Source organism: Triticum aestivum, chromosome 1A (assembly GCF_018294505.1).
Source record: "Triticum aestivum cultivar Chinese Spring chromosome 1A, IWGSC CS RefSeq v2.1, whole genome shotgun sequence".
Lineage (NCBI taxonomy): Eukaryota > Viridiplantae > Streptophyta > Magnoliopsida > Poales > Poaceae > Triticum > Triticum aestivum.
Window position 1 is genome coordinate 598,327,939 of NC_057794.1, and position 27,908 is coordinate 598,355,846.

The 27,908-nt window shown below is 45.8% G+C and overlaps 1 protein-coding gene and 1 long non-coding RNA gene across 2 annotated transcripts; one reads left to right on the plus strand and one right to left on the minus strand.

The window, feature by feature from the left end:
* Positions 1-7,230: 7,230 nt before the first annotated feature.
* On the minus strand, positions 7,231-10,287 carry LOC123071251 (uncharacterized). The gene is made up of 2 exons (XR_006434201.1): positions 9,630-10,287; positions 7,231-7,393 (listed from the first exon to the last, which is right to left on the minus strand). It is a non-coding gene; the product is annotated as an uncharacterized lncRNA (long non-coding RNA).
* A 12,036-nt stretch (positions 10,288-22,323) lies between these two features.
* On the plus strand, positions 22,324-24,655 carry LOC123071255 (treacle protein). The gene is made up of 2 exons (XM_044494789.1): positions 22,324-22,548; positions 22,638-24,655. Exons 1-2 carry the CDS (start codon positions 22,492-22,494, stop codon positions 24,363-24,365), a joined length of 1,785 nt encoding a protein of 594 aa, XP_044350724.1. The 5' UTR covers positions 22,324-22,491; the 3' UTR covers positions 24,366-24,655.
* Positions 24,656-27,908: the final 3,253 nt, after the last annotated feature.

The following is a 27,908-nucleotide window of genomic DNA, read 5'->3' on the forward strand; positions in this document are numbered from 1 at the left end:
ACTTTATTAGATATGGTGCGATCTATGATGTCTCTTACTGATTTACCGCTATCGTTTTGGGGTTATACTCTGGAGACGGCCACATTCACGTTAAATAGGGCACCATCAAAATCCGTTGAGACGACACCTTATGAACTATGGTTTGGCAAGAAACCAAAGTTGTCGTTTCTAAAAGTTTGGGGCTGCGATGCTTATGTGAAAAAGCTTCAACCTGATAAGCTCGAACCCAAATCGGAGAAATGTGTCTTCATAGGATATCCAAAGGAGACTATTGGATACACCTTCTATCACAGATCCGAAGGCAAGACTTTTGTTGCTAAGTTCGGAAACTTTCTAGAGGAGTTTCTCTCGAAAGAAGTGAGTGGGAGGAAAGTAGAACTTGACGAGGTAACTGTACCTGCTCCCTTATTGGAAAGTAGTGCATCACAGAAAACTGTTTCTATGACACCTACACCAATTAGTGAGGAAGCTAGTGATAATGATCATGAAACTTCAGAACAAGATACTACTGAACCTCGTAGATCAACCAGAGTAAGATCCGCACTAGAGTGGTACGGTAATCCCGTTCTGGAAGTCATGCTACTAGATCATGATGAACCTACGAAATATGAAGAAGCGATGGTGAGCCCAGATTCCGCAAAATGGCTTGAAGCCATGAAATCTGAGATGGGATCCATGTATGAGAACAAAGTGTGGACTTTGGTTGACTTGCCCAATGATCAGCAAGCAATTGAGAATAAGTGGATCTTCAAGAAGAAGACTGACGCCGACGGTAATATTACTGTCTACAAAGCTCGACTTGTCGCAAAAGGGTTTCGGCAAGTTCAAGGGATTGACTACGATGAGACCTTCTCACCCGTAGCGATGCTTAAGTCTGTCCAAATCATGTTAGCAATTGCCGCATTTTATGATTATGAAATTTGCCAGATGGATGTCAAAACTGCATTCCTGAATGGATTTCTGGAAGAAGAGTTGTATATGATGCAACCGGAAGGTTTTGTCGATCCAAAGGGAGCTAACAAAGTGTGCAAGCTCCAGCGATCCATTTATGGACTGGTGCAAGCCTCTCGGAGTTGGAATAAACACTTTGATAGTGTGATCAAAGCATTTGGTTTTATACAGACTTTTGGAGAAGCCTGTATTTACAAGAAAGTGAGTGGGAGCTCTGTAGCATTTCTGATATTATATGTGGATGACATATTACTGATTGGAAATGATATAGAATTTCTGGATAGCATAAAGGGATGCTTGAATAAGAGTTTTTCAATGAAAGACCTCGGTGAAGCTTCTTACATATTAGGCATAAAGATCTATAGAGATAGATCGAGATGCTTAATTGGACTTCCACAAAGCACATACCTTGACAAGATTTTGAAGAAGTTCAAAATGGATCAAGCAAAGAAAGGGTTCTTGCCTGTGTTACAAGGTGTGAAGTTGAGTCAGACTCAATGCCCGACCACTGCAGAAGATAGAGAGAAGATGAAAGATGTTCCCTATGCTTCAGCCATAGGCTCTATCATGTATGCAATGTTGTGTACCAGACCTGATGTGTGCCTTGCTATAAGTCTAGCAGGGAGGTACCAAAGTAATCCAGGAGTGGATCACTGGACAGCGGTCAAGAACATCCTGAAGTACCTGAAAAGGACTAAGGATATGTTTCTCTTATATGGAGGTGACAAAGAGCTCATCGTAAACGGTTACGTTGATGCAAGCTTTGACACTGATCCGGACGATTCTAAATCGCAAACCGAATACGTGTTTACATTAAACGGTGGAGCTGTCAGTTGGTGTAGTTCTAAACAAAGCGTCGTGGCGGGATCTACGTGTGAAGCGGAATACATAGCTGCTTCAGAAGCAGCGAACGAAGGAGTCTGGATGAAGGAGTTCATATCCGATCTAGGTGTCGTACCTAGTGCATCGGGTCCAATGAAAATCTTTTGTGACAATACTGGTGCAATTGCCTTGGCGAAGGAATCCAGATTTCACAAGAGAACCAAGCACATCAAGAGACGCTTCAATTCCATCCGGGATCTAGTCCAGGTGGGAGACATAGAGATTTGCAAGATACATACGGATCTGAATGTTGCAGGCCCGTTGACTAAGCCTCTTCCACGAGCAAAACATGATCAACACCAAGGCTCCATGGGTGTTAGAATCATTACTGTGTAATCTAGATTATTGACTCTAGTGCAAGTGGGAGACTGAAGGAAATATGCCCTAGAGGCAATAATAAAGTTATTATTTATTTCCTTATATCATGATACAAGTTTATTATTCATGCTAGAATTGTATTAACCAGAAACATAATACATGTGTGAATACATAGACAAACAGAGTGTCACTAGTATGCCTCTACTAGACTAGCTTGTTAATCAAAGATGGTTATGTTTCCTAACCATGGACAAAGAGTTGTCATTTGATTAACAGGATCACATCATTAGTTGAATGATCTGATTGACATGACCCATTCCATTAGCTTAGCACCCGATCGTTTAGTATGTTGCTATTGCTTTCTTCATGACTTATACATGTTCCTATGACTATGAGATTATGCAACTCCCGTTTGCCAGAGGAACACTTTGTGTGCTACCAAACGTCACAACGTAACTGGGTGATTATAAAGGAGCTCTACAGGTGTCTCCAAAGGTACATGTTGGGTTGGCGTATTTCGAGATTAGGATTTGTCACTCCGATTGTCGGAGAGGTATCTCTGGGCCCTCTCGGTAATGCACATCACTTAAGCCTTGCAAGCATTGCAACTAATGAGTTAGTTGTGAGATTATGTATTACGGAACGAGTAAAGAGACTTTCTGGTAACGAGATTGAACTAGGTATTGGATACCGACAATCGAATCTCGGGCAAGTAACATACCGATGACAAAGGGAACAATGTATGTTGTTATTCGGTCTAACCGATAAAAGATCTTCATAGAATATGTAGGAGCCAATATGAGCATCCAGGTTCCGCTATTGGTTATTGACCGGAGACGTGTCTCGGTCATGTCTACATTGTTCTCGAACCCGTAGGGTCCGCACGCTTAAGGTTACGATGACAGTTATATTATGAGTTTATGCATTTTGATGTACCGAAGGTTGTTCGGAGTCCCGGATGTGATCACGGACATGACGAGGAGTCTCGAAATGGTCGAGACATAAAGATTGATATATTGGAAGCCTATGTTTGGATATTGGAAGTGTTCCGGGTGAAATCGGGATTTTACCGGAGTACCGGGAGGTTACCGGAACCCCCCGGGAGCTATATGGGCCTTAATGGGCCATAGTGGAAGAAGAGGAGAGGCAGCCAGGGCTGGGCCGCGCGCCCCTCCCCCTAGTCCGAATAGGACAATGAGAGAGGGGGCCGGCGCCCTCCTCCTTCTCTCTCTCTCTTTTCCACCTCACGAATCCTATTCCAACTAGGATTGGGGGAGAAGTCCTACTCCCGGAGGGAGTAGGACTCCTCCTGGCGCGCCTCTCCTGGCCGGCCGGCCTCCCCCTTAAGCCTTTATATACGGAGGCAGGGGCACCCCCTAGAGACACAAGTTGATCCACGTGATCATACTCTTAGCCGTGTGCGGTGCCCCCTTCCACCATAGTCCTCGATAATATTGTAGCGGTGCTTAGGGGAAGCCCTGCGACGGTAGTACATCAAGATCGTCACCATGCTGTCGTGCTGACGGAACTCTTCCCCGACACTTTGCTGGATCGAAGTCCGGGGATCGTCATCGAGCTGAACGTGTGTTAGAACTCGGAGGTGCCGTAGTTTCGGTGCTTGATCGGTCGGGCCGTGGAGACGTACGACTACATCAACCAAACGCTTCCATTGTCGATCTACCAGGTACGTAGATCACACTCCCCCCCCTCGTTGCTATGCATCATCATGATCTTGCGTGAGCGTAGGAAATTTTTTGAAATTACTATGAAACCCAACAGGTCGAACAACAAGTTTTCGTATATCTGTCCGACACTACCGGCTACATATATACAATAATTATCTCTTACAAATATAATCATACGGACTCAGGGTCCACATAGTATTCTCCGTCTTCTGCGATCATGTGTTCAAGAAAGAATGCCTCCAATTCCTCTTGAATTGCTCGCATGCGAGATGGTGCTAGGAGTTCATCCCGCTTCCGAAACATCTAATTTAAAGAAGGGGGTCAATACATATATATATGAATGAATGAAACTCAACACAAATGATGGTAATAAAATAAAATTGTGAATGTTGTTATTTACGTACTTCATATTGTTCGTCAGTGTATCCCCGCTCACAGGTCATGTGGCGGATGGACTCGCAAACGTAGTATCCACAGAAATCATTCCCTTGTTCCTGCCACAACCACTTTACAACAAATAGAGGTCAATCAAACTGATAAGCAAGAATGCCAAATGGTATTGATGAAACTAGCGCTTGAATCACTAGTAGATGCGCGAAACATGCTACTATAGTACTTACTTTTGGGTGTCTAAATTGCAGCTCCTTCGGCAGTCCCAGAGCTTTTCTGGTGAATTTTCTCCAAACCCTGCCGGACAAAGAAAACAATTACTTGATATATCAGGAAATGAACAAAGTTGTTGATATGGTGGATAATGATCGATTTAACTTACTTCTCGAGTATTTGAGTCATGTCTGCATAGTCCTGGGGATCTTTTCGTCTTGAGTCTAAGATGGTTACTAGTCCCTGCTCAAGATTAATCTCTAGGAGAATATAGTGGAAACTGCACACGCATGCATAACTCATCAATTACATTACTATAACCTTGACTAATATATAAGGGAAACCGAATACGCACAAGACAGTAAAACTCACTTGAAGTTGTAAGGAAAGAGTATTATATCTTTGTTTTCATTTATTACCAACGATCGTAGCAAGTTGGCCTCGGTAGCTGCGGCATGAAATTTAACCTGAGTTGCATCTATGAGATATGTGTTAATGAACCCAATATCACCGACTTGTCTTTTCTTCAATTCGGCGATCTTCAATCTGCATAATATAGTGAGGATGATTATAAATGCATGCAATGAAAGAGCTGAGCTATATAGAGAGACTTAATGACAGAAGTAGTACTACTTACAGACAGTAGCAGGCGACCGTTGTTTTATTGAGGGCCAATTGATTGAAAAACTGAAAGAACTCCTCAAATGGAACAGGCAACAGTTCAATTCCAACGAGGTCATGCTCCTTTTTAACTTTCACATACAAAGTACTCCTCCCCCTAGAGTCTCTGCAGATTTTCAAGTACCAATCATGCAATCTTTGCATCATCGTTGATAGAGATATTTCATCTTTGACGAGAGGCTTCCCGTACTCGTATCTTTGTATCTGCACCTCCATGGGTTCATAATGTACATCGTCGGGCAGGTAATCGGCAAGATTGCTATAACCGGGCACCATCCTCAGATCATTAGCGACCTTGTCGCTAGGCACCTTGAGTGGGGGGCACGATTGCTTTGCTTGTTCGCCGAGCTGGGCAATTTGTTTCCCAGCTCGTCGTTCTTTCAGCCTTTGATCAGTGACAGTACTTCCCGACCGCTCCGCTTCGGCAAATTCCTTTCCAATAATGCGCTCATAGTTTCCTTTCAGCAGAGACTTGGGTGGTTTTGTCAGGGCAGCCAGAGTGCGCTTCGCTTTCACCGGATCTACCTTCTCCTCCGGAAGTGGATGTCTCTTTGCTTTCAACCCTTGAAACCAGTCATCCACTTCGGTTCGTGCGATCTCGGCGTTCTCCTCCGGGGTCCTCTCATATGGTAACTTCTCTGGAGTCTTCAGAGAAGGACCGAATCTGTATGTCCTCCCGCCTCTGACTGTACTGCTAGACGCCGGCCGAGTAGACGGAGCGGTTGTCTTCTTTACTTGCTTACGAGGCGGAGGAGAAGGACTACGACGCACCAGAGCAGCCGGAGCGGCGGCAGGTCTCTTCCGCCCTTGCTGACGAGGCGGAGAAGGAGGAGGCTGGCTGCTCGAGCGCGTTGGCGCAGGCGGAGAAGGAGGCGGAGTGCCGCCACGCGCTAGAGAAGGAGTCGGTCGAGTGCCCTGATCGTCACTCGCCGGAGGAGGAGGCGGTGGAGGAGGCGGAGTGCCCTGACTCGTCGGAGGAGGAGGCGGTGGAGGAGGCGGAGTGCCCTGACTTGCCGGAGGAGGAGGAGGAGGCGGAGGCATCCAGTTCGGAAGGTTGATGAGCTCCTTCCGTCATAGGCATGGAGTCTTCAGAGCAGACCCCAGCCTAGTCTCCCCTTCACCGGTAGGGTGGTCAAGCTGGAGATCCTCAAATCCCTCCATTATTTCATCCACCATCACCCTAGCTTATCCTTCTGGAATCGGCCGGCAGTGAAAAGTTGCGCCGGGTTCAGTAGGATAAACAGAGCCAACAGCCGCCTTGACCTTCAAATTCATCTGTTGCATCATAAGGTGGCAATTTTGAGACTCCGTGATAGCATCCACAGGATAGCTGGCAGGAGCCGTCAAGGCATGCTCCGGCTGAAGCAGCTCGGTGGAAGCCACGCTGCTTCTCCGCTGAGATGGCGGGGTAGCGTCGGGGGAAGCTTCGGCAGTACGTTTGCTGCGATTTGCTTCTCGTTCTTCTATCGCTTGTACCCTTGCTTGCAGCGCCTGCATTTGGGTCTGCTGCACTTTTTTCCTCCTCTCATGGGATTTGTAACCGCCTGCGTCCCACTACAAGAAATCTGTTAATCCATGACAGCTTCGGTCCGTCACAAACTAGTGAAAAACTATCATGGATGGTTGTCCATGACGGATTTGAAATCCGTCACGTATATCGCGTCATAATTTGACACCATAATTTGACACCATGCCCTCCATGACGGATGTTTGACCGTCATCGATCTACCCTAGGCCCGTTCGGCCCTAAACAGGCCCAAACCTCTATGACAGACCTATCCGTCATGGATGTACATGACGTGGCAGCTGATGTGGCATCATGGTGGATCTGACGTGGCAGCCCAACAATACATCCCATTTATATTTGTACAATCATTAATTTAGGCCCATATAGTCCATTTGTTTATTGGGCCTTCACCCATTTTTTAATATTTTAATATTCTTTATAGTATGCCTTATGTCCACATTAATTTTACTGGATTATTATTGGCCTTGGCCTGCTCCATCCCATCTTCGGCCCAGGATGCGAAATACTTATCCACACAAAATAAGTAAAGAATCTCTATTAAACTAGAAACAATACTGTAGTGCACAATTACAAATTCACAACTACAAAATAATGATCACAATAACATTAAAATTACAAATCAGTCACACTGGACATTTAGATAAACATAATATGTAATCGTGTTCGCAGTAGTATCATTGTTCCTATCCAAGTGGAGTAACCCATCTAAACCAAACCCAACTGTCTTCTGTTCTATCTCAGTTACCTGCAAAAGAATAGCTAAAAAAATGTGAGAACTATCCACATGAGGAATAAATTATGGGAAAGATTCATACAAACCCTTATTTAAAATGACACTAATTAGCTCACCCGCAATAAATGAAAAGTACAAGGAACAATATACGGCAACATTGCATTTGTCAGTCAACATGGACATTTTATCGTCAGGCAGAAAAGGATTTGGCATGCAGAAAGAACACATAGGCACATCTTAGTATCACAAAGAAATAAATCAAATATAAATACTAATAGTGAGATGGTTGGTGGAATATCTATCCTGGAAAATTCTAGCATCATTCAGTTACTATATGTGGCTAGAACAAATCTTTACTAAGATCATTGAAATAAATGTCCTATTAAAATAAAGAAAAATGAAATATTATTAAACATGTATACTTCGGAAAGAGAAATATATACTTTGGTGCTCTAAGTTTATTAGTTCTATGGTAATTGTTGAATTACAGAACAAGGGCAGAAATGTACACGGATGAGTGCAAGATTTAGGATCTGTTTGGTTTGTGCCGGAGTCAGCCTCGCCAAAGGAGGACACGCCAAATAATTGGCGAGCGATTTGGCCGCCGGCGCCTCGCCAAATAGTTGGTGCAAATATAGACTAGAAGAGCTATGGTGGGCAGGGCGAGCCAAAACATCAGCGCTCATCCAAACGAACTCGCCAGCCTGGTCAACTACCAATATTTTGGTCAACTACCAATATTTTGGACAGGCGGCTGCGAGCAGCGATCCAAACAGCCCTTTAAAGCTTTCACATGCTTAGCTCCATTCACATGGATAATAGAAAAGGTTTGTAGAGAAATGCACTTCTAAAGGGCAGGCAAAAAAATTTGATAATATTGCAAAATACATGAAGATAAGTTAAACCTCAGGACATGCAAGAATGTTAATGCATTGTAAACCTCAGGAGATGCTAGGGTGTTAACCTCAACCCACAATTGTAGTGGATGATTGTAGGAGTTTCATCTGTTCAATACTGATTTGAAAGCTGAGATCAAGTTACACAGAACAAAACTCTACGAAAATAAGGCAAGAAAAGGAAAGAAAATTGAGACTTAATTAAGTACACTCATATTAAACTAAATAAACATACACTGCTATAACCAATTATCAGTTACATAAGTAGACGGTTGGCATTAAATATGTAACAGATATTATTCGTTGCAATATATTATAGTAATTAAACAGTTGATGTGCATACTTGTGAAAGAGACATGTGAAAACATTCAGATTTGTTGTAGTGCTCAAACCATAAGGTCCAGTATAGCATTTATCCATTCAATTCACATTACCCAGTGGTGACAGCATGATCAAGTCTCACAACCCTATGTGTACTTTAATTTAGGCAGGAAATCACACAGTGGCGAAGCCACGCTATAGCTGGGTAGTCAAGCGACTACACAACAATTTGACATGCCAGAGACTACCACGCCTGCCTCCCCCATCGGTAAAAAACAAGTTCTATAAACTGACTACAACAGACCCATTTGTTATTTGCTTTGCCTATGATTTGGCTGGCCCAATATAGCAAAGGAAATTACGCAGCCGTCCTAATTATATAGCTTCCCTAATCAGCCAATCCTCAAATCCTGTGATTACTCTTACTACTACTACTTCTCTCCTTTTCACCTTCCCATGTAATCCCTAAAGGCCAACGGGGGCACAATACCGGCAGGTTGGAGCACATCATGCATGGATGCGCATGTTGCACACCAAGCAGCGTTGATGCTGCCGGCCGCCAACCGCCCGCTGTCCGGAAACACCTCCGTGAGCATGGCCACGTCCTCAGCCAGTCTCCGACTCTCTACAGTACTGTACTTCTGGTGATCGGCGAGTGCACAAGGAGTCTAGCACAAGGTCCTTTTTCTTCTATTTGTACGCTACATCTTCTTCCTCTTCCAATTTTTTCTCTTATTAAGAAATCAAGATCTTGTTTTTCATAGTAAAACGCTTGTTTTTGACTTGTTAGGTCTTGTATTTGGTAATGACACCAATGATAAATGGATAAATTTGGCAAAAAGCTGCAACCAAAAATATGTGTGGTCTTTTCTGTTCCTGTTTATTTTGTCTATAATTTTTTCATTTAAAAAACTTGACAAAGCAATGTTCGGATCCTGCCACCGCCACTGAAATCACATACGTCAGAGCAGACATACATTGCCAACAAGAACAACCATCCAAAAAAGAAGAGCAGGAGCAGAGCTGGTTACCTATGGTGGCTGGTGTTTGGTGGAGTTCGAGGTAGATGCACGGCCGCCGTTCCTGCTGTGCTGCTCTATGTTGGCTGCTTGCCACCGACAGCCAAAGGGACGCGTGCGTCCGTACATCAGAGAGAGGGACGCGAGCAACCTTTCCTCTACAGGGATCCACGACCACAGCATTAGTCGGAGCCGGCAAAAGAACCTAGACGGGGGTCGCGGAGGAGTACGAGGCCACGACGTCGAGGAAGCCAGCAGGACAGGTGGGAGCCGCGCTGGTAACCAGTGGCGACTAGGGTTTGCTGCTGCTTCCAGCCGTCGCAGTAGATCGTCGACCACCGCACGGCCGCTCCGGTTCGACAAGGCCGACGTCGGGGTTCTGTTCCGTGCCAAATCTGCGCGCGCCCAGGATGTCGTTGCCACTACACCTAGTACGAGGGATGGGGGATGTGTGCCATTGGAGTGGAGGAAGCTTAGGAGATTCCGGGGAAGAGAGAAGGTGCATGTGGGGAGGTGGAGGAAGGAGGCATCGTAGGGACGGTGAGGGTGCGGAGGAGGGATAGTGGAGGGGATCGAGGATGAGGGATAAGATGAGGGGGCGGCGGCGGGGAGGAGAAAGAGATTGGGGAAGGGAGTGTTAGCCTGTTAGGGTTAGGTTTTATACAGGAATGGTTTGGGCGAGCTCAAGTGGGCTTTGGGCGGGCTCGGGTGGGTTTGCACGGCTGAATTAGAACATCGATGACGGTTTCCGAAAACGTCATGAGAAATCTGTCATGGATTAACAGGTTTCTTGTAGTGTCCGGAAACCCAACCTTCCACGGAATGGAGCCTGGCGTGCCTCGTGTCCGTCCAGGATGCTCAGGATTCCCGAGGGCCATTGTGAGCTCGTCGTTCTCTCTGTCTGGAAAGAACGTCCCTTGCTGCGCTGCTTCGATATAGTGCTGAAGCTTCCTGACTGGTATGTCCATTTGATCGTTCGTCCAAATGCACTTGCCTGTTACAAGGTCCAAGGTTCCGCCAGCCCCGAAGAACTAAGTCCGGCAACGGTCTGGCTAGTTAATTGTCTCTGGTTCGATCCCTTTATCAACCAGATCATTCTCAGTCTTGGCCCACTTAGGCCGGGCTACGAGGTAGCCACCTGACGCCGTGCGATGGTGATGCTTCTTCTTCGCAGCATTTTGCTTGTTTGTCGCCGACATCTTCTTACTCTTTTCCGATGTCTTGTGGGCCACAAATGCGGGCCAGTGATCTCTGATCTTCTCATATCTGCCCTTGAATTCTGGTGTCTCATTATTTTCGACAAACTTATTCAGCTCTTTCTTCCACCTCCTGAATAGTTCTGCCATCCTCTTAAGAGCAAAAGACTTGATTAATTTCTCTTTAACTGGCTTCTCTGGATTATCCTCTGGCGGTAGGGTGAAATTTGACTTCAGCTCAGTCCAAAGATCATTTTTCTGCATATCATTAACATAAGACACCTCAGGGTCTTCTATAGCCGGCTTAAACCATTGTTGGATGCTGATCGGGATCTTGTCCCTAACCAAAACCCCGCATTGAGCAACAAATGCGCTCTTTGTCCGGAGGGGTTCAATCGGTTGGTCGTCGGGCGCGATTGCTATGATCTCAAACTTTTCATCCGAGCTCAACTTTTTCTTCGGGCCTCGTCTCTTTACCGAAGTTGTGCTCGATCCGGAGGGCTAGAAAAAAGAACAAAGACTTAATTAATATGTGTACATACCAAAACAATGAATGCATCAATTATCTAGTCAGCAGAAGCTTAACTAATATATATACCTGGCCGGACTCGATTCAGTCACCAGAGACGTCATCACGGTCTCCTTCTTGCACCGACATTGGGTCACCGAGGCCATCCTCACGGTCTCCTTCTTGCACCGGCATTAGGTCACCGGAGACGTCATCACGGTCTCCTTCTTGCACCGGCATTGGGTCACCGGAGCCGTCCTCACGGTCTCCTTCTCTAGGATTTGGGATGGCCTCGACAACGCTTCAAGGATAAAAAAAGAAGAGGAAGAAGAAAAAAAGAGGAGAAGAAAGAATAAAGGAGTCCTCTTTCTTTTTATTGGGAACGAGGGTCGTTGAGGGTCACCGAGCGATAGAGGAAACCCTAAATAGCAAGTATCGTGGGTGTGAGATACATGTGGCCGTCGGTGTCGGACACTACATCCACGTCCCACAAGTGACGTGGGCGTCGAAGCCCGCGCCACTTGTGGGACGTGGATGTAGTGTCCGACACCGACGGTACATGTATCTCACACCGGCGATACTTTCTATTTAGAGTTTCTCCTCTACCGCTCGGCGACCCTCGACGACCCTCGTTCCCGATAAAAGAAGAGGAAGAAGAAGAAAAAAAGAGGAGAAGAAAGAATAGAGGAGAATCTCCTCTATTCTTTCTTCTCCTCTTTTTTTCTTCTTCTACTTTCTATTTAGAGTTTCTCCTCTACCGCTCGGCGACCCTCGACGACCCTCGTTCCCGATAAGAAGAAGAAGAAAAAAAGAGGAGAAGAAAGAATAGAGGAGAATCTCCTCTATTCTTTCTTCTCCTCTTTTTTTCTTCTTCTTCCTCTTCTTTTTTTATCCTCTTCTTCCTCTCATGTTCGAGAGGATCGCCGAGGGGTCGGGAGGTTGCCTAGTGTCAAAGGATTAAACAAAACCATGTCTTCATCATTAGGCGAAAGTAACAGGTGCATGATGGTACGAAGCTCTCCAAAGTTATTTTGGAACGGAGTCCCAGATAAGATAATTCACTTTTTGGTACAAAGTTCAGCAAGAACCTTCCAGATATCGTTACTATTTAGGGTTTCTCCTCTACCGCTCGGCGACCCTCGACGACCCTCGTTCCCGATAAAAAAATAGGAAGAAGAAGAAAAAAAGAGGAGAAGAAAGAATAGTGGAGAAGAACTCCTCTATTCTTTCTTCTCCTCTTTTTTTTCCTTTTTCCTCTTCTTTTTTTATCCTCTTCTTCCTCTCATGTTCGAGAGGATTGCCGAGGGGTCGGGAGGTTACCTAGTGTCAAAGGATTCAATAAAACCATGTCTTCATCATTAGGCGAAAGTAACAGGTGCATGATGGTACGAAGCTCTCCAAAGTTATTTTGGAACGGAGTCCCAGATAAGATAATTCACTTTTTGGTACAAAGTTCAGCAAGAACCTTCCAGATATCGTTATTTGGAAGGCCTTTGCTGAAATTCATACAAAAAGGCAAATTATCCTATCCGGGACACCATTCCAAAATAACTTTGGAGGACTTCGTCATGCCCTGGTTACTTCCGGCTAATGATGAAGCCATGGATTTCTTCAATACTTTGACACTAGGAAACCTCTCTCGACCCCTCGGCGATCCTCGACCCCTCGAACCCTCGACGACCCTGGAACCCTCGACCCCTAGACGACCCTGGAACCCTCGACCCTCGATCCCTCGACCCTATAGAACCCTCGAAGAAAGGAATATTCTATTTTCTCTTCCTCTCCACTATTCCTTTCTTCTTCTCCTCTTCTTTTCCTTCTTTTTTCTTCTTCTTTTCCTCTCCTCTTCTTCTTTCTTTCCTCTTCTTATTTTCTTCTTTCCTATCCTTCTTTTTTCTAAAATTGTAACTTTTGCATATATAAAACTTTTCTAAAATTGTAACTTTCTATATATGAACAAAAAACTTTCTATGAACAAAAAAACATGTTTAACATATATATTTAGCAAATTCTAGCCACATACATCACATACACATATACATTATAGCCACATACACATATACATCACATATGAACAAAAAAATAAACTAATAAAAATAAAAAAAACATATTGCAACATATGAACAAAAACATATAGCCACATACATACAGATACATTATATATATATGAAAAAAAATTAAACTAATAACCAAAGTGGTGGCGCCGGCGGGGCAGAGGGGCATGGCAGCAGCGGTGGCGCCGGCGGGGCAGGGCAGGGCAGGGGTGCGGGAGCGAGGCAAGGCAGGGGCGCGAGGCAGGTGCTCATAGAGGGGTGGCGGAGCACGACGGGCGGCATCGGGGTGCAGGGACGATGGTGAGGAGGCAGGCAGCGTCGGAGGCGGCGACGACGGTGAGGTGGACCAGCCTGACGGCGTCGGAGGCGGCGGCGATGACAAGGTGGAGCAGCCTGACGGCTCGGCGGCGACGGCGACGAGGTAGAGCAGCGGGTGTGGGCGGAGAAGAAAGGGATGGATTTGGTCGAAAACTGCTAAGTGTTATATATATAGCAAGAGCATTGGTCCCGGTTCGTGAAACCAACCGGGACTAATGCCACCTTTAGTCCCGGTTGGTACGACCAACCGGGACCAAAGGCCAATTTTCAGCAGCCCAAAGGGCAGGAAGCACCGCTCTTTGGTCCCGGTTGGTGCCTCCAACCGGGACCAAAGGCCTTGTGCTGCCCCGCGCCCAAATGTTTAGTCCCACCTCGCTAGTTGAGAGGGAGCCGCACCTGTTTATAAGGTGCGGTGCGCCTTCCCTCTCGAGCTCCTCTCTAAAGCAGGCTTTCGGGCCTAACCGTGCAATGTGTGTCTGTGGGCCTACTGGGCCTCCCGCGGGCCTGAATCCTGACCCATGGTAGGGTTTCTAGTCGTATTCAGGCCGTGGATGCCCAGTAGGTGGCACTTTTTTTGTTTTTTTTGTTTCTACTTACAACAAAATACTTATTGTTGCTATATTTAATTTTTTTCCAGTTTTTTGTTTTGTTTTCTGCATTATTTATTTTCTTTTGTTTTTTGCTTTATTTTTTAATTCTTTTTGCTTTTCGTTTTAGAAAAATTATAAACTTTCTGTTAGTGCCATTAGTTTTCAAATTTGAAAACACTTTTTTTGTTTTTTGTTTCTTTGTTGCTTTATTTATTTTATTTTGTTTCTACTTACAACAAAATACTTATTGTTGCTATTTTTATTTTTTTCCAGTTTTTTTGTTTTGTTTTCTGTATTATTTATTTTCTTTTGTTTTTTGCTTTATTTTTTAATTCTTTTTGCTTTTAGGTCAGCAAAATTATAAACTTTCTGTTGCTTTATTTATTTTATTTTGTTTCTACTTACAACAAAATACTTATTGTTGCTATTTTTTCCAGTTTTTTGTTTGTTTTCTGCATTATTTATTTTCTTTTGTTTTTTGCTTTATTTTTTTATTCTTTTTGCTTTAGTTTTAGAAAAATTATAAACTTTCTGTTAGTGCCATTATAAACTTTTTGCTTTTAATTTGAATTCTTTGAAAATTGTTTGAATCACAAGTTTGTGATTAACTTACTAAAAAATGAGAATAATGCGCTTATAGAGAAAATTCAACCTAAATTCCTAGTAAATTTCTATGAATTTCAGAGAAATTCACTATGAATTTAGGTTAAACTTTTCTCTATTAGGGCATCTATTTTCACTTTGAGAGGAGCTCAACAAGGCAGAGAGGGAAGGGCTTATAAACCGGTGTGAGCCCCCTTCGGTTGGCGAGGTGGGACTAAACTCTGCCCGCAACGAGGACCAACCCTTTAGTCCCGGTTTGTGGCACAACCGGGACTAATGGTCATGGGCCAGGGCGAGGAGCAAAATTATAAACTTTCTGTTAGTGCCATTAGTTTTAGAAAGTTGAATTGAAAGTTGGCATGGGCCAGGGACTAATGGTCATGGTATTACGAGGGCCGAACCATAAGACATGAAAGCATTTCAAATGAACTCTGAAAAAGTTGAAAGTTGGCATGGTATCATAATTTCACCCACATAGCATGTGCATGTACAAAACGGACAATGGTAGCATGTTCGTGTGTTACAAAGTTGGCATGGTATCATCATAATAGTTGCGGGAGAAAGTCTTCACTTTTTCTTCGCTTGTGTCATTTGCTTATTGCGCCGTAACCATGGATAATCTTCATTGTTTATCAGGATGCTTGGGTCAGCCTTGACATTGAAGGGAGGAATTTCATGAAACTTTTCATAATCTTCAGACATGTCTGTCTTGCCGTCCACTCCCAGGATGTCCCTTTTTCCTGAAAGAACTATGTGGCGCTTTGGCTCATCGTATGATGTATTCGCTTCCTTATCTTTTCTTTTTCTCGGTTTGGTAGACATGTCCTTCACATAGATAACCTGTGCCACATCATTGGCTAGGACGAACGGTTCGTCAGTGTACCCAAGATTTTTCAGATCCACTGTTGTCATTCCGTACTGTGGGTCTACCTGTACCCCGCCGCCTAACAGATTGACCCATTTGCACTTAAACAAAGGGACCTTAAAATCAGGTCCGTAGTCAAGTTCCCATATGTCCACTATGTAACCATAATATGTGTCCTTTCCGCTCTCGGTTGCTGCATCAAAGCGGACACCGCTGTTTTGGTTGGTGCTCTTTTGATCTTGGGCGATCGTGTAAAATGTATTCCCATTTATCTCGTATCCTTTGTAAGTCAATACAGTCAAAGATGGTCCCCTGGACAACAAGTACAACTCATCACAAACAGTGTTGTCACCTCTGAGACGTGTTTCCAACCAACTGCTGAAAGTCCTGATGTGTTCACATGTAATCCAGTCGTCGCACTGCTCCGGGTGTTTGGAGCGCAGACTGTTCTTGTGTTCATCGACATACGGGGTCACCAAGGTAGAGTTCTGTAGAACTGTGTAGTTTGCTTGAGACCAAGAATATCCGTCCCTGCATATTATTGAGTCTCTTCCAAGAGTGCCTTTTCCAGTCAGTCTCCCCTCATACCGCGATTTAGGGAGACCTATCTTCTTAAGGCCAGGAATGAAGTCAACACAAAACCCGATAACATCCTCTGTTTGATGGCCCATGGAGATGCTTCCTTCTGGCCTAGCGCGGTTACGGACATATTTCTTTAGGACTCCCATGAACCTCTCAAAGGGGAACATATTGTGTAGAAATACGGGCCCCAGGATGACAATCTCGTCGACTAGATGAACTAGGACGTGCGTCATGATATTGAAGAAGGATGGTGGGAACACCAGCTCGAAACTGACAAGACATTGCGCCACATCACTCCTTAGCCTTGGTACGATTTCTGGATCGATCACCTTCTGAGAGATTGCATTGAGGAATGCACATAGCTTCACAATGGCTAATCGGACGTTTTCCGGTAGAAGCCCCCTCAATGCAACCGGAAGCAGTTGCGTCATAATCACGTGGCAGTCATGAGACTTTAGGTTCTGAAACTTTTTCTCTGGCATATTTATTATTCCCTTTATATTCGACGAGAAGCCAGTCGTGACCTTCATACTGAGCAGGCATTCAAAGAAGATTTCTTTCTCTTCTTTCGTAAGAGCGTAGCTGGCAGGACCTTTATACTGCTTCGGAGGCATGCCGTCTTTTTCGTGCAAACGTTGCAGGTCCTCCCGTGCCTCAGGTGTATCTTTTGTCTTCCCATACACGCCCAAGAAGCCTAGCAGGTTCACGCAAAGGTTCTTCGTCACGTGCATCACGTCGATTGAGGAGCGGACCTCTAGGTCTTTCCAGTAGGGTAGGTCCCAAAATATAGATTTCTTCTTCCACATGGGTGCGTGTCCCTCAGCGTCATTCGGAACAGCTAGTCCACCGGGACCCTTTCCAAAGATTACGTAGTGTAAATCATTGACCATAGCAAGCACGTGATCACCGGTGCGCATGGCGGGCTTCTTCCGGTGATCTGCCTCGCCTTTGAAATGCTTGCCTTTCTTTCGACATTGATGGTTGGTCGGAAGAAATCGACGATGGCCCAGGTACACATTCTTCCTGCATTTGTCCAGGTATATACTTTCAGTGTCATCTAAACAGTGCGTGCATGCGTGGTATCCTTTGTTTGTCTGTCCTGAAAGGTTACTGAGAGCGGGCCAATCGTTGATGGTCACGAACAGCAATGCCTTAAGGTTAAATTCCTTCTGTCTGTGCTCATCCCACGTACGTACACCGTTTCCATTCCACAGCTGTAAAAGTTCTTCAACTAATGGCCTTAGGTACACATCAATTTCGTTGCCGGGTTGCTTAGGGCCTTGGATGAGAACTGGCATCATAATGAACTTCCGCTTCATGCACATCCAAGGAGGAAGGTTATACATACATAGAGTCATGGGCCAGGTGCTGTGATTGCTGCTCTGCTCCCCGAAAGGATTAATGCCATCCACGCTTAAAGCAAAACATACATTCCTTGGGTCCTTTGCAAACTCATCCCAGTACTTTCTCTCGATTTTTCTCCACTGCGACCCGTCAGCGGGTGCTCTCAACTTCCCATCTTTCTTTCGGTTCTCACTGTGCCATCGCATCAACTTGGCATGCTCTTCGTTTCTGAACAGACGTTTCAACCGTGGTATTATAGGAGCATACCACATCACCTTGGCAGGAACCCTCTTCCTGGGGGGCTCGCCGTCAACATCACCAGGGTCATCTCGTCTGATCTTATACCGCAATGCACCGCATACCGGGCATGCGTTCAGATCCTTGTATGCACCGCGGTAGAGGATGCAGTCATTAGGGCATGCATGTATCTTCTCCACCTCCAATCCTAGAGGGCATACGACCTTCTTTGCTGCGTATGTACTGTCGGGCAATTCGTTATCCTTTGGAAGCTTCTTCTTCAATATTTTCAGTAGCTTCTCAAATCCTTTGTCAGCCACAGCATTCTCTGCCTTCCACTGCAGCAATTCCAGTACGGTACCGAGCTTTGTGTTGCCATCTTCGCAATTGGGGTATAACCCTTTTTTGTGATCCTCTAACATGCGATCGAACTTCAGCTTCTCCTTTTGACTTTCGCATTGCGTCCTTGCATCGACAATGACCCGGCGGAGATCATCATCATCGGGCACATCGTCTGGTTCCTCTTGATCTTCAGCAGCTTCACCCGTTGCAGCATCATTGGGCACATCGTCTGGTTCCTCTTGATCTTCACCAGCTCCCCCCGTTGCAGCATCACCGTATTCAGGGGGCACATAGTTGTCATCGTACTCTTCTTCTTCGCCGTCTTCCATCATAACCCCTATTTCTCCGTGCCTCGTCCAAACATTATAGTGTGGCATGAAACCCTTGTAAAGCAGGTGGGAGTGAAGGATTTTCCGGTTAGAGTAAGACCTCGTATTCCCACATTCAGTGCATGGACAACACATAAAACCATTCTGCTTGTTTGCCTCAGCCGCATCGAGAAACTCATGCACGCCCTTAATGTACTCGCGGGTGTGTCTGTCACCGTACATCCATTGCCGGTTCATCTGCGTGCATTATATATAATTAAGTGTCCAAATTAATAGAAGTTCATCATCACATTAAAACCAAAGTGCATACATAGTTCTCATCTAACAACATATAGCTCTCCAGAGCATCTAATTAATTAAACCATACATTGAAACTATGTAAAACATTTCAATGCGAAAACAAATGCGATCATAATCGCAACCAAGGTAACAATTGATCCAACGGCATAATGATACCAAGCCTCGGTATGAATGGCATATTTTCTAATCTTTCTAATCTTCAAGCGCATTGCATCCATCTTGATCTTGTGATCATCGACGACATCCGCAACATGCAACTCCAATATCATCTTCTCCTCCTCAATTTTTTTATTTTTTCCTTCAACAAATTGTTTTCTTCTTCAACTAAATTTAACCTCTCGACAATAGGGTCGGTTGGCATTTCCGATTCACATACATCCTACATAAATAAAATCTATGTCACGTTGGTCGGCATAATTTTCATAAACAATAAATGAACCAATAGTTATAAAGATAATATATATACCACATCCGAATCATAGACAGGACGAGGGCCGACGGGGGCGGATACCAAAACCATCGCACTATATAAGATGCAATAATAAAAGTAAGAAAATAATACAAGTATCTATGTAAACATACAAGTAAGAATATTTTTCCTTTCAGAAAGAAGATAAGAACAAGAGGCTCACCACGGTGGTGCCGGCGATGAGCTCGGCGCGGGTGATCGACGGCGGTGAAGACGGGGACGGGGCGTGACGGACCGCTAAACCTAGACAAATATTATGGAAAATGGAGCTTGGAGGTCGAGCTTGGAGAGGAGAAAGCTTAAGTAGTGTGGCTCGGGCATTCCATCGAACACCTTGTGTGCATAGGAGGTGAGCTAGAGCACCACCAAGCCCTCTCCCCCTCGGCCAGAGAAAAACAGAGCACTGGGGTGCTCTGCTCGCGAGCGAGGGTATATATAGGCACCTCATTGGTCCCGGTTGGTGACATGAGCCAGGACTAAAGGGGAGCCTTTGGTCCCGGTTCAAGCCACCAACCGGGACCAACGGTGGTGGGCCAGGAGCGAGGCCCATTGGTCCCGGTTCATCCCACCAACCGGGACCAAAAGGTCCAGATGAACCGGGACCAATGGCCCACGTGGCCTGGCCGGCCCTCTGGGCTCACGAACCGGGACCAATGCCCACATTGGTACCGGTTCTGGACTGAACCGGGACTAATGGGCTGACCCGGCCTGGACCAAAGCCCTGTTTTCTACTAGTGACTGTAGCTTCCCCTGATATTCAACAGTGGCTATTAGAAAGACAGACTGTGTTGGATTATGTCACTCAACATCTGCACCGAGCGCATCAGAGAATGAAGGCTCAAGTTGATAAACACAGGACTGAACGTGTTTTTGATGTTGGTGAACTGGTCTTTCTCAAGCTCCAACCGTATGTCCAGTCATCAGTTGTTCGCCGAGCAAATCATAAACTCTCTTTCAAATACTTTGGTCCATACAAAATTCTTGACAAGATTGGTGAAGTGGCATACAAGCTGGAATTGCCTGCTACTAGCAAAATACATCCAGTTTTCCATGTCTCACAACTCAAACAGGTGATCTCTCCTGGTACAGCGGTTGTTCCTAATCTTCCGTCCCAGTTTTCTGATCTGCAGGTGCCAGTACAAGTTCTTCAGTCTAGAGTGCGTCAGGTTGGCCAGAAAACAGTGACGCAGGGTCTGATATTGTGGAGTGGCTCTTCTCCGGACGAAGCTACGTGGGAGGATCTGGAGTCTCCACGGCAACAATTTCCTCGAGCTGCGGCTTGGGGTCAAGCCGTTTCTCAACGGAGGGGGAATGTCAGCGAACCACTGTTGACCCAGGTGACTGCTGACGAAGGAGGAACTGCATCGGCTACATCTGGTGTCGACAACAGCAAGACAGCTACAGCGCCCGAGACGAGGCCCAAGTCCAGTCGGCCCAAGAAGACACCCCAGTGGCTTGCAAGCCCAAACTGGGCCCGTTGATTCCGGTGTAATAGTACTTATAGCCGTCAGTAGTTTTCCTTTTCGTTTTGGCGATGGACTAGGCGGCTACGGCCGATGTGTATCTGAAACAGACGTGTGGGTGGTTGGGAGGAACACGCCAGCGAATTCAAATTCTAGATCGAATCCCCAATTCTCGCCATGACTATGTGAGCTAGATCCAAGTACCTCACAAGGAGACCCATCTAACCAGGTCTTCCTTGAACCTTACCTTGATTCTGTGAGAAAGTAAAAGCATATCATTCACAAAAGCCCCTCTCCACCTATTAAAACTGGGCCTTTCATGTCTAAAAACTTTTTCATTTCTGATGATCCAGATATTCCAGCAAGCAGTGAAAACCACTTCAGCAAAGAAAGGTTGTGCAAATTTTTCTCTTAGCATTGAGCACAATCTGGCCCATGTCATTCCCAGCCTCCCAATCAATCTGGAGAAAATTCCAAACCTCTGACTAGAATTATAGTTGAAGAAAAGATGATCCCTATCTTCCCTGGTGTGAGTGGGACAAAGCACACAATTAACTCCATCATCTATATGCCAATGTCTTCTTTCCATCATATCCTTGACTAGTGTGATTAATTGAAAGAGAAATATTGTATGTATTGGCACGTGACATACAACTATTCATGCTTGATTGCCTATTCAATAATGTCTTTTTCTGAAATTTATCTCTAGCGATTAGATCCCAAGACAAGAGATTAGATATAGGTTTCCTCTCCTCAAGACAAGCCCAAGACAAGGGAGCGAGCGAGGAACCTCAGATAGAGATTGATTTTGTAACTCACTGAGAGAGAGGGGTCGCCACCTTTTATTAGATCAGATCAACCACTAAATCAGATACAGGGTATTACTCAGAGAAAGGGGTCGCCACCCTTTAATACATCAGATTAAACTACTTTGGCGACGTGCACCGACATTGACTAAATTAAACATAATTTATACATAAATGGTCGGTCAAACGCCGATCAAAGTCCACTTAAACATAACCAAAATTTTAAAAACTCTAATAAATGTCTACGCACCGCCCTAGTAGACAGCTGTCGCCGCCGTCGGTGAGGCCGATGAAGACGGGAGGTGACCCAGCCTATTCGAAACCGCCTTGATAGGCCGCCGGGGCAGCTTCCTCCGACGTCTGCTGCGGCGACGACGGCATTGCGGTGAAGTAGCAGGGAGCCGCCGCCTCCTTTTCCGGCGTGGAGGCGAAGTAGGAGGGAGGCGCGCTCACCCACTCGCGAAGTTGGCTGGTCCACGAATAGAATTCCTCGGGCCGGCGAAGTAGATGGAGAGGTTTTTGTAGAGAGAGAAAATAGGAGAATTTTTTTGAGACAAAAGAGAAAATAGGAGATGAGAGAGAAAGTAGTAAATGGTGGTCCCATCCATCCATCCATCCGGCCCAGCAATTGCAAAGCTTCCTTCCTTCCTATTATTTAACCCAAAAAATCAGTAGTGCAGGTCCATGAATGAATGAATCCCACCACCCACGCTCCCTTTTCCTATACCTACCTATAGCCTATAGGAGGAGGAAGAGCACCCCTTCCCTCAAAAAAAAAAAAAACCCTATAGGAGGAGGAGCAGGAGGAGGCGGAGGACTCCAAGGGAAGGAAGCAGAAGCAGAAGCAGAAGCAGAGGACGGACGGACAATGGCGTCGGCGGCGCCCGCCGCCGCACCCGGGCGGCCCCACCCGACCTACACCAACGCAAGCTCCCTCCCACCTTTCCTTCCTTTGTCCTCCAATCTCGCTCCCCTCCCCGCTCATGGATAAGATGGATCTTGCTTTTCTTGCAGATGATTACTTACGCGCTCGCCCAGCTGGGAGGCGCCTCCGCCCGCTCCGCCATCGCCGGATTCATCGCCGCACGCTTCACCGGGCTCCCCGTCAGCCACGACGCGCTCCTCTCCGCCCACCTCCGCCGCCTCGTCGCCGAGGGTGTCCTCTGCACCTCCGGATTCTCCTACTTGTTCTCTTCCCACCACCAGCCACCCGAGAGTAACAGTCCCGATCTCGATTCGGATGATCAATCTGGTTCTGGGTTCCACTTCCACCTCCACAGTAGCAGTGACGACGACGACGACGACGATGATGCCTACACTCCTCTGCTGCATCTGCATCTGCCTCTGCCTCTGCCTGTGCCTGTGCCTGTGCTGGGAGAGAAGCGGGGCCGGGGGCGACCGCGGAATAGTTCCCCGGCGAATGCTGCCGGCCGTCCTCGCAAGGCTGCTGCTGCAACGCCTGGAGAACCCTGTCCTGCTCCTGCAAAGGGAGAGCCAACAGAGCATTCTGGTGCTGGTTTAGGGTCTGTGCTGCTGTCTGGGAAACCAAAGCGAGGCCGTGGGAGACCAAGGAAGCTACAGCGAGTTGGGCCGTCCCCCTCAACTGGTGGTGGTGGTGGTGGTGGTCGTATCAAGAGAGGGCCTGGGAGGCCGACAAAGGAGGACCAACAATCACAAGCAGCAGCAGCAAAGCATCCTCCAACTCCAACTGCGTCATCAACCAGTGGCATCGCCAAGATCAAGAGAGGGCCTGGGAGGCCAAGAAAGGAGGAGCAACAATCACAGGCAGCAGCAGCAGCAGCACAGCATCCTCCAACTCCAACTGCGTCGTCAACCGGTGGCATCGCCAAGATCAAGAGAGGGCCTGGGAGGCCAAGAAAGGAGGAGCAACAATCACAGGCAGCAGCAGCAGCAGCAGCAGCACAGCATCCTCCAACTCCAACTGCGTCGTCAACCGGTGGCATCGCCAAGATCAAGAGAGGGCCTGGGAGGCCAAGAAAGGAGGAGCAACAATCACAAGCAGCAGCAGCACAGCATCCTCCAACTCCAACTGCGTCGTCAACTGGTGGCATCATCAAGATCAAGAGAGGGCGTGGGAGGCCGAGAAAGGAGGAGGAGCAACAATCACAGGAAGCAACAATGCCTCTTCCAACTCCACCGGCATCAAGGGGGTTCAAGGTAGGATGTGGGAGACCAATGCTAGCTCCTACATCTCATCTGGAGACACACGGAGGGCCTCCCAGGAATCGGAGGCCAATAATAATAGAGAAGCTGCCACCAGCAGCAAGGTGGTCTGTTGATGCTATGCCGTCAGAAATCAAGAGGCCAAGAATCTACAGACCATCAGCAGAAACTGGAGATGCAACACGTGCTCCTGAAACTGTAGATGCTGCGTCGTCCGGAATCAAGATAGAGGGCGTGCAGCCACAAGTGGACAAGCCAACGGCACCAATGCCTGCTGAAGCTGGGGATGCTCGGTCTGCAGGGATCAAGAGAGGGCGTGGGAGGCCAAGAAAAGACAAGCCAGCAGCAGCAGCAGCAGCAATGTTGGCTCAAACTGAAGCTGTAGATGCTGTGTCAACTGGGATGAAGGGGGCGCTTGAGAATCCAATATCAGGTTATGTCGTGTCAACTGGAACCAAGGGAGCACTTGAGAAGCCATCATCGGCAGGTGATATTGTGTCGGTGGTGATGAAGAGAGGGCGTGGGAGGCCAAGGAAAGAGCAACTGACCTTTGATTGAAACCAGGCCTGGTTTGGAGACATGTCTGAAGAAGCTAGTCCAAATCTGTTTCTCGTATACAAGAAGGGGGTAGGAAACCAGAGCTGAAGATGCATGCTGGATGTGTGATCTGAGTCTAATCTGCGAGTGCTCGATTGGTTGATGCATGTAAGCTAAGCCGCCTTCCTTAATTCTTATGATGTATCTATATTTTGTGTCAGATCACATATATATAATAAGTAGTAATGCTGTTGCTATTTTCTACAGTAATAACAGTAATTCTTAGTCGCATGAAATAATTAATTATTATTTTTCTTTGCGTCAAACAAAGCTAGACTTGAAATTTCGAAGTGAGACATACATAGTAGAATGGGCAAATAATGAAAAACATGCTTGAATGGTGAAACATTACACATTATATTAACTGAATTTGAGTGGCTTCGACTCGAGATCCTTGTCTTAAAATGGCTGCCACATTGTATTTGGAAGAAGGATTTTGTTTGCAGTTTGTGATGTAGCCTTGCTTCCCCTCTTTTGCTTTGTCTAGAGTTTAGATCATAGATCATAAGATGGAAAGACGAGGGGTCACCGCGAACCAGATGGATGGATTGACGGGGGAATGATCCCAAATCAAATCACAAGATTACAACAGCACCTAGAAGATAGTGATAGTCAGTCAGTCCTAGGGATGGAGGATGATTTCGTTATCTTGTACTACAGTCGGAGTCGTTAGTCCTAGTGTCTGAGGATTAATCTGAAGCAACTAAGCAAGCCATCTCCATCCCTGAAGCTCTGTCTGAGGATTACTGAAGAAATTGGACACTTTCACTGTTCAAGCTGAGCTTCCCCTGTTTTTCTATGTGTTTCATCTCTGAATCTCTCTCTCGCTCTCTCTTCTCTGAATTCCCTCTTTGCCAGGCGCTACCTATAGTTTTGCACCACCAGACGATCATTTGAATGGTTTCTGTAGCCGGTTTTGCATACGTGGCTCAGGCCGATTGCCATGTCGCCTTAGTGGACGGCGTCCCCCAATCCTAGTTCCTCTCTACCTCGTGAATATACATATGGAATATCAAATACATGTCCTTAGATACATCACAATACGTACGTTCATATTGTATATATTTGGTATTGTAGATCTAAATAGATTTTCTATAAACTTGGTCAAAGTTTGTTTAACTTTGGCTTTTCAGGAAATCTATATGTACTACGTTATGGAACTGAGGGAGTAGCATGTTTGCACCGAAAGCTTGTTTCTTCATGACATTTTTTGATAAAGGGCACTTTTATTATCTCAAAATGTAGCATCAAAGTGATACAAATCATTAAGAGTATCATCCGGCCTCTGCATAACTAGGATGCACACAGCCAAACACCAGTAGTCTGATAAACTAAAACATAACAGATCGACAATTCGGCAACAGTAGAGTTCATAGACCGACACTATGCCTATGTAGAAAGAGATGGTGGACCGATTCGGAGATTATGCTGCCACCCATGTTGGGTAAAAACCTCCATAGCCACCTGCTCCAACAGCGTACATACCGCCTTAAACAACGGTTGGTACTCCGCTTGTTGTTGCATACACCACGTACAAAGCGAGTGCGTACAACGGAAAATAAGCTGCAAAGGAGAAGCATTTTTGTCATTAAAAAACATCATTTCATAAAGCCAAAGCAACCATAGTAAGGCATACGCTCCCACCCTTATTAGCGTTTTGTACCTATTTGTAATACCGTCCAGCCAATGACAAAAAAATATTGGCAACACTTGTGGGCGGATATAAATTTGACGCTATTTGGATGACTCACAACATAGAGCGCGCAAACTTACAGTGAAAAAAGAGGTGTTTAATTGTCTCGTCATGAGTACCAAAACAACACTTCTTACTTCCCGTCCAGTTGCATTGTGCGAGCTTGTCTTTTGTTAGCACAACTCCCTTACAAAGATACCATATAAATATTTTGACTTTAAGTGGTACCTTCGCTTTCCATTTTTTTGTTATTACTCACCGGTACCTCAGAATGCGTGAGTGCACGATACATAGATTCTACTGTGAAAGACCCCGATGTAGTAAGGTTCCAACGAAACACATCACGACCTTGTGTCAGGTTAATCGAATCCAGACGGGACAAGAGATTATTCCATGACATAAGTCAGGTGCCAATCAAATCCTGTCTGAATGAAATATTTGGTGGGGATGAGCTGAGCACTTGCGCAATAGTATTATTCTTATCGCGTGCAATGCTGTATAAGGCTGTGTATTGTTCTCGGAGACTAGCATTGCCTAGCCAGATGTCTTCCCAAAAACGAATCTTGGACCCGTCCTTTATCGCGAAAGACCCAAAGCGAAAGAGATATTTCTTTGCCGCCATTAGGCCGGCCCAAAAGTATGAGTCTTTAGGTTTTCAATATACCTGAGACACTGCCTTTTGGCCTATATACTTATTGCGCAACATGGTTTGCCAAACACTATCCTCGGTAAGAAGTTTGAGCAACCATTTACTAAGTAGGGCCTCATTCTTGACCTGCAGGACATGAATATCGAGGCCACCCTGGTCTTTCGGCCTACAAACCATGCTATATTTGGCCAGCCTATATTTTTCCTTTTCGCCATCTCCTTACCAAAAGAACCTGGACCTAAAATAGTCTAGCCTTTGCAAGACCCCTTTTGGGAGCTGGAAGGTCAAAAGCATATAGAGAACCATATTTGTTAGGACAGAGTTTATTAAAACCAATTGTCCTCCAACTGAGAGCAACTTGCCTTTCCAGCTGCGCAAGAGTTTCTCTAGCTGCTCCTCTACATGCTTCCACTCCGCAATGGTGAGACGCCGATAATGAATTGGTATCCCCAAATATTTAATTGGGAATTGTCCATGTGCACAACCAAAAAGGTCAGCATAATCGACCGCTGCCTCAACGGCTTCTCCAAAGCAGAACAATTCACCTTTATGGAAGTTAATCTTAAGACCTGACATTTGCTCCAACGCTGACAAACGAAGTTTCAGGTTTCTAGCCTTGTCTAGGTCATGTTCCATAAAGAGAATTGTGTCACCGGCATATTGCAGAATAGAGAGACCACCATCCACTAGATGTGGCACTACTCTTGTAATCTGGCCGTCCTGCTTGACGCGCTCAATCAGAATAGCCAACATGTCAGCCACAATGTTAAATAACATTGGGGATATGGCGTCACCCTGTCGTAGTCCTTTTTTTGTCTGAAAGTAATGGCCGACATCATCATTGACTTTGATGGTCACACTACCTCCAGTTACAAAATTTTGGATCCACTCGCGTCATTTATCGGGGAAGCCTTTCACCCTTAGGGCCTGTTGGAGGAAAGACCATTTGACCTTGTCATAGGCTTTTTCAAAGTCTATTTTGAATACCACTCCACTCATATTTTTTCGGTGCATCTCCTGGACGGTCTCATGCATGATTACTACGCCATCGAGTATGTTCCTCCCTTGCATGAAAGCTGTTTGAGATGGCCGGATAACATGGTCAGCTACCGAGTTTAATCTATTCGTCGCCACTTTGGTGAAAATCTTGAAGCTGACATTA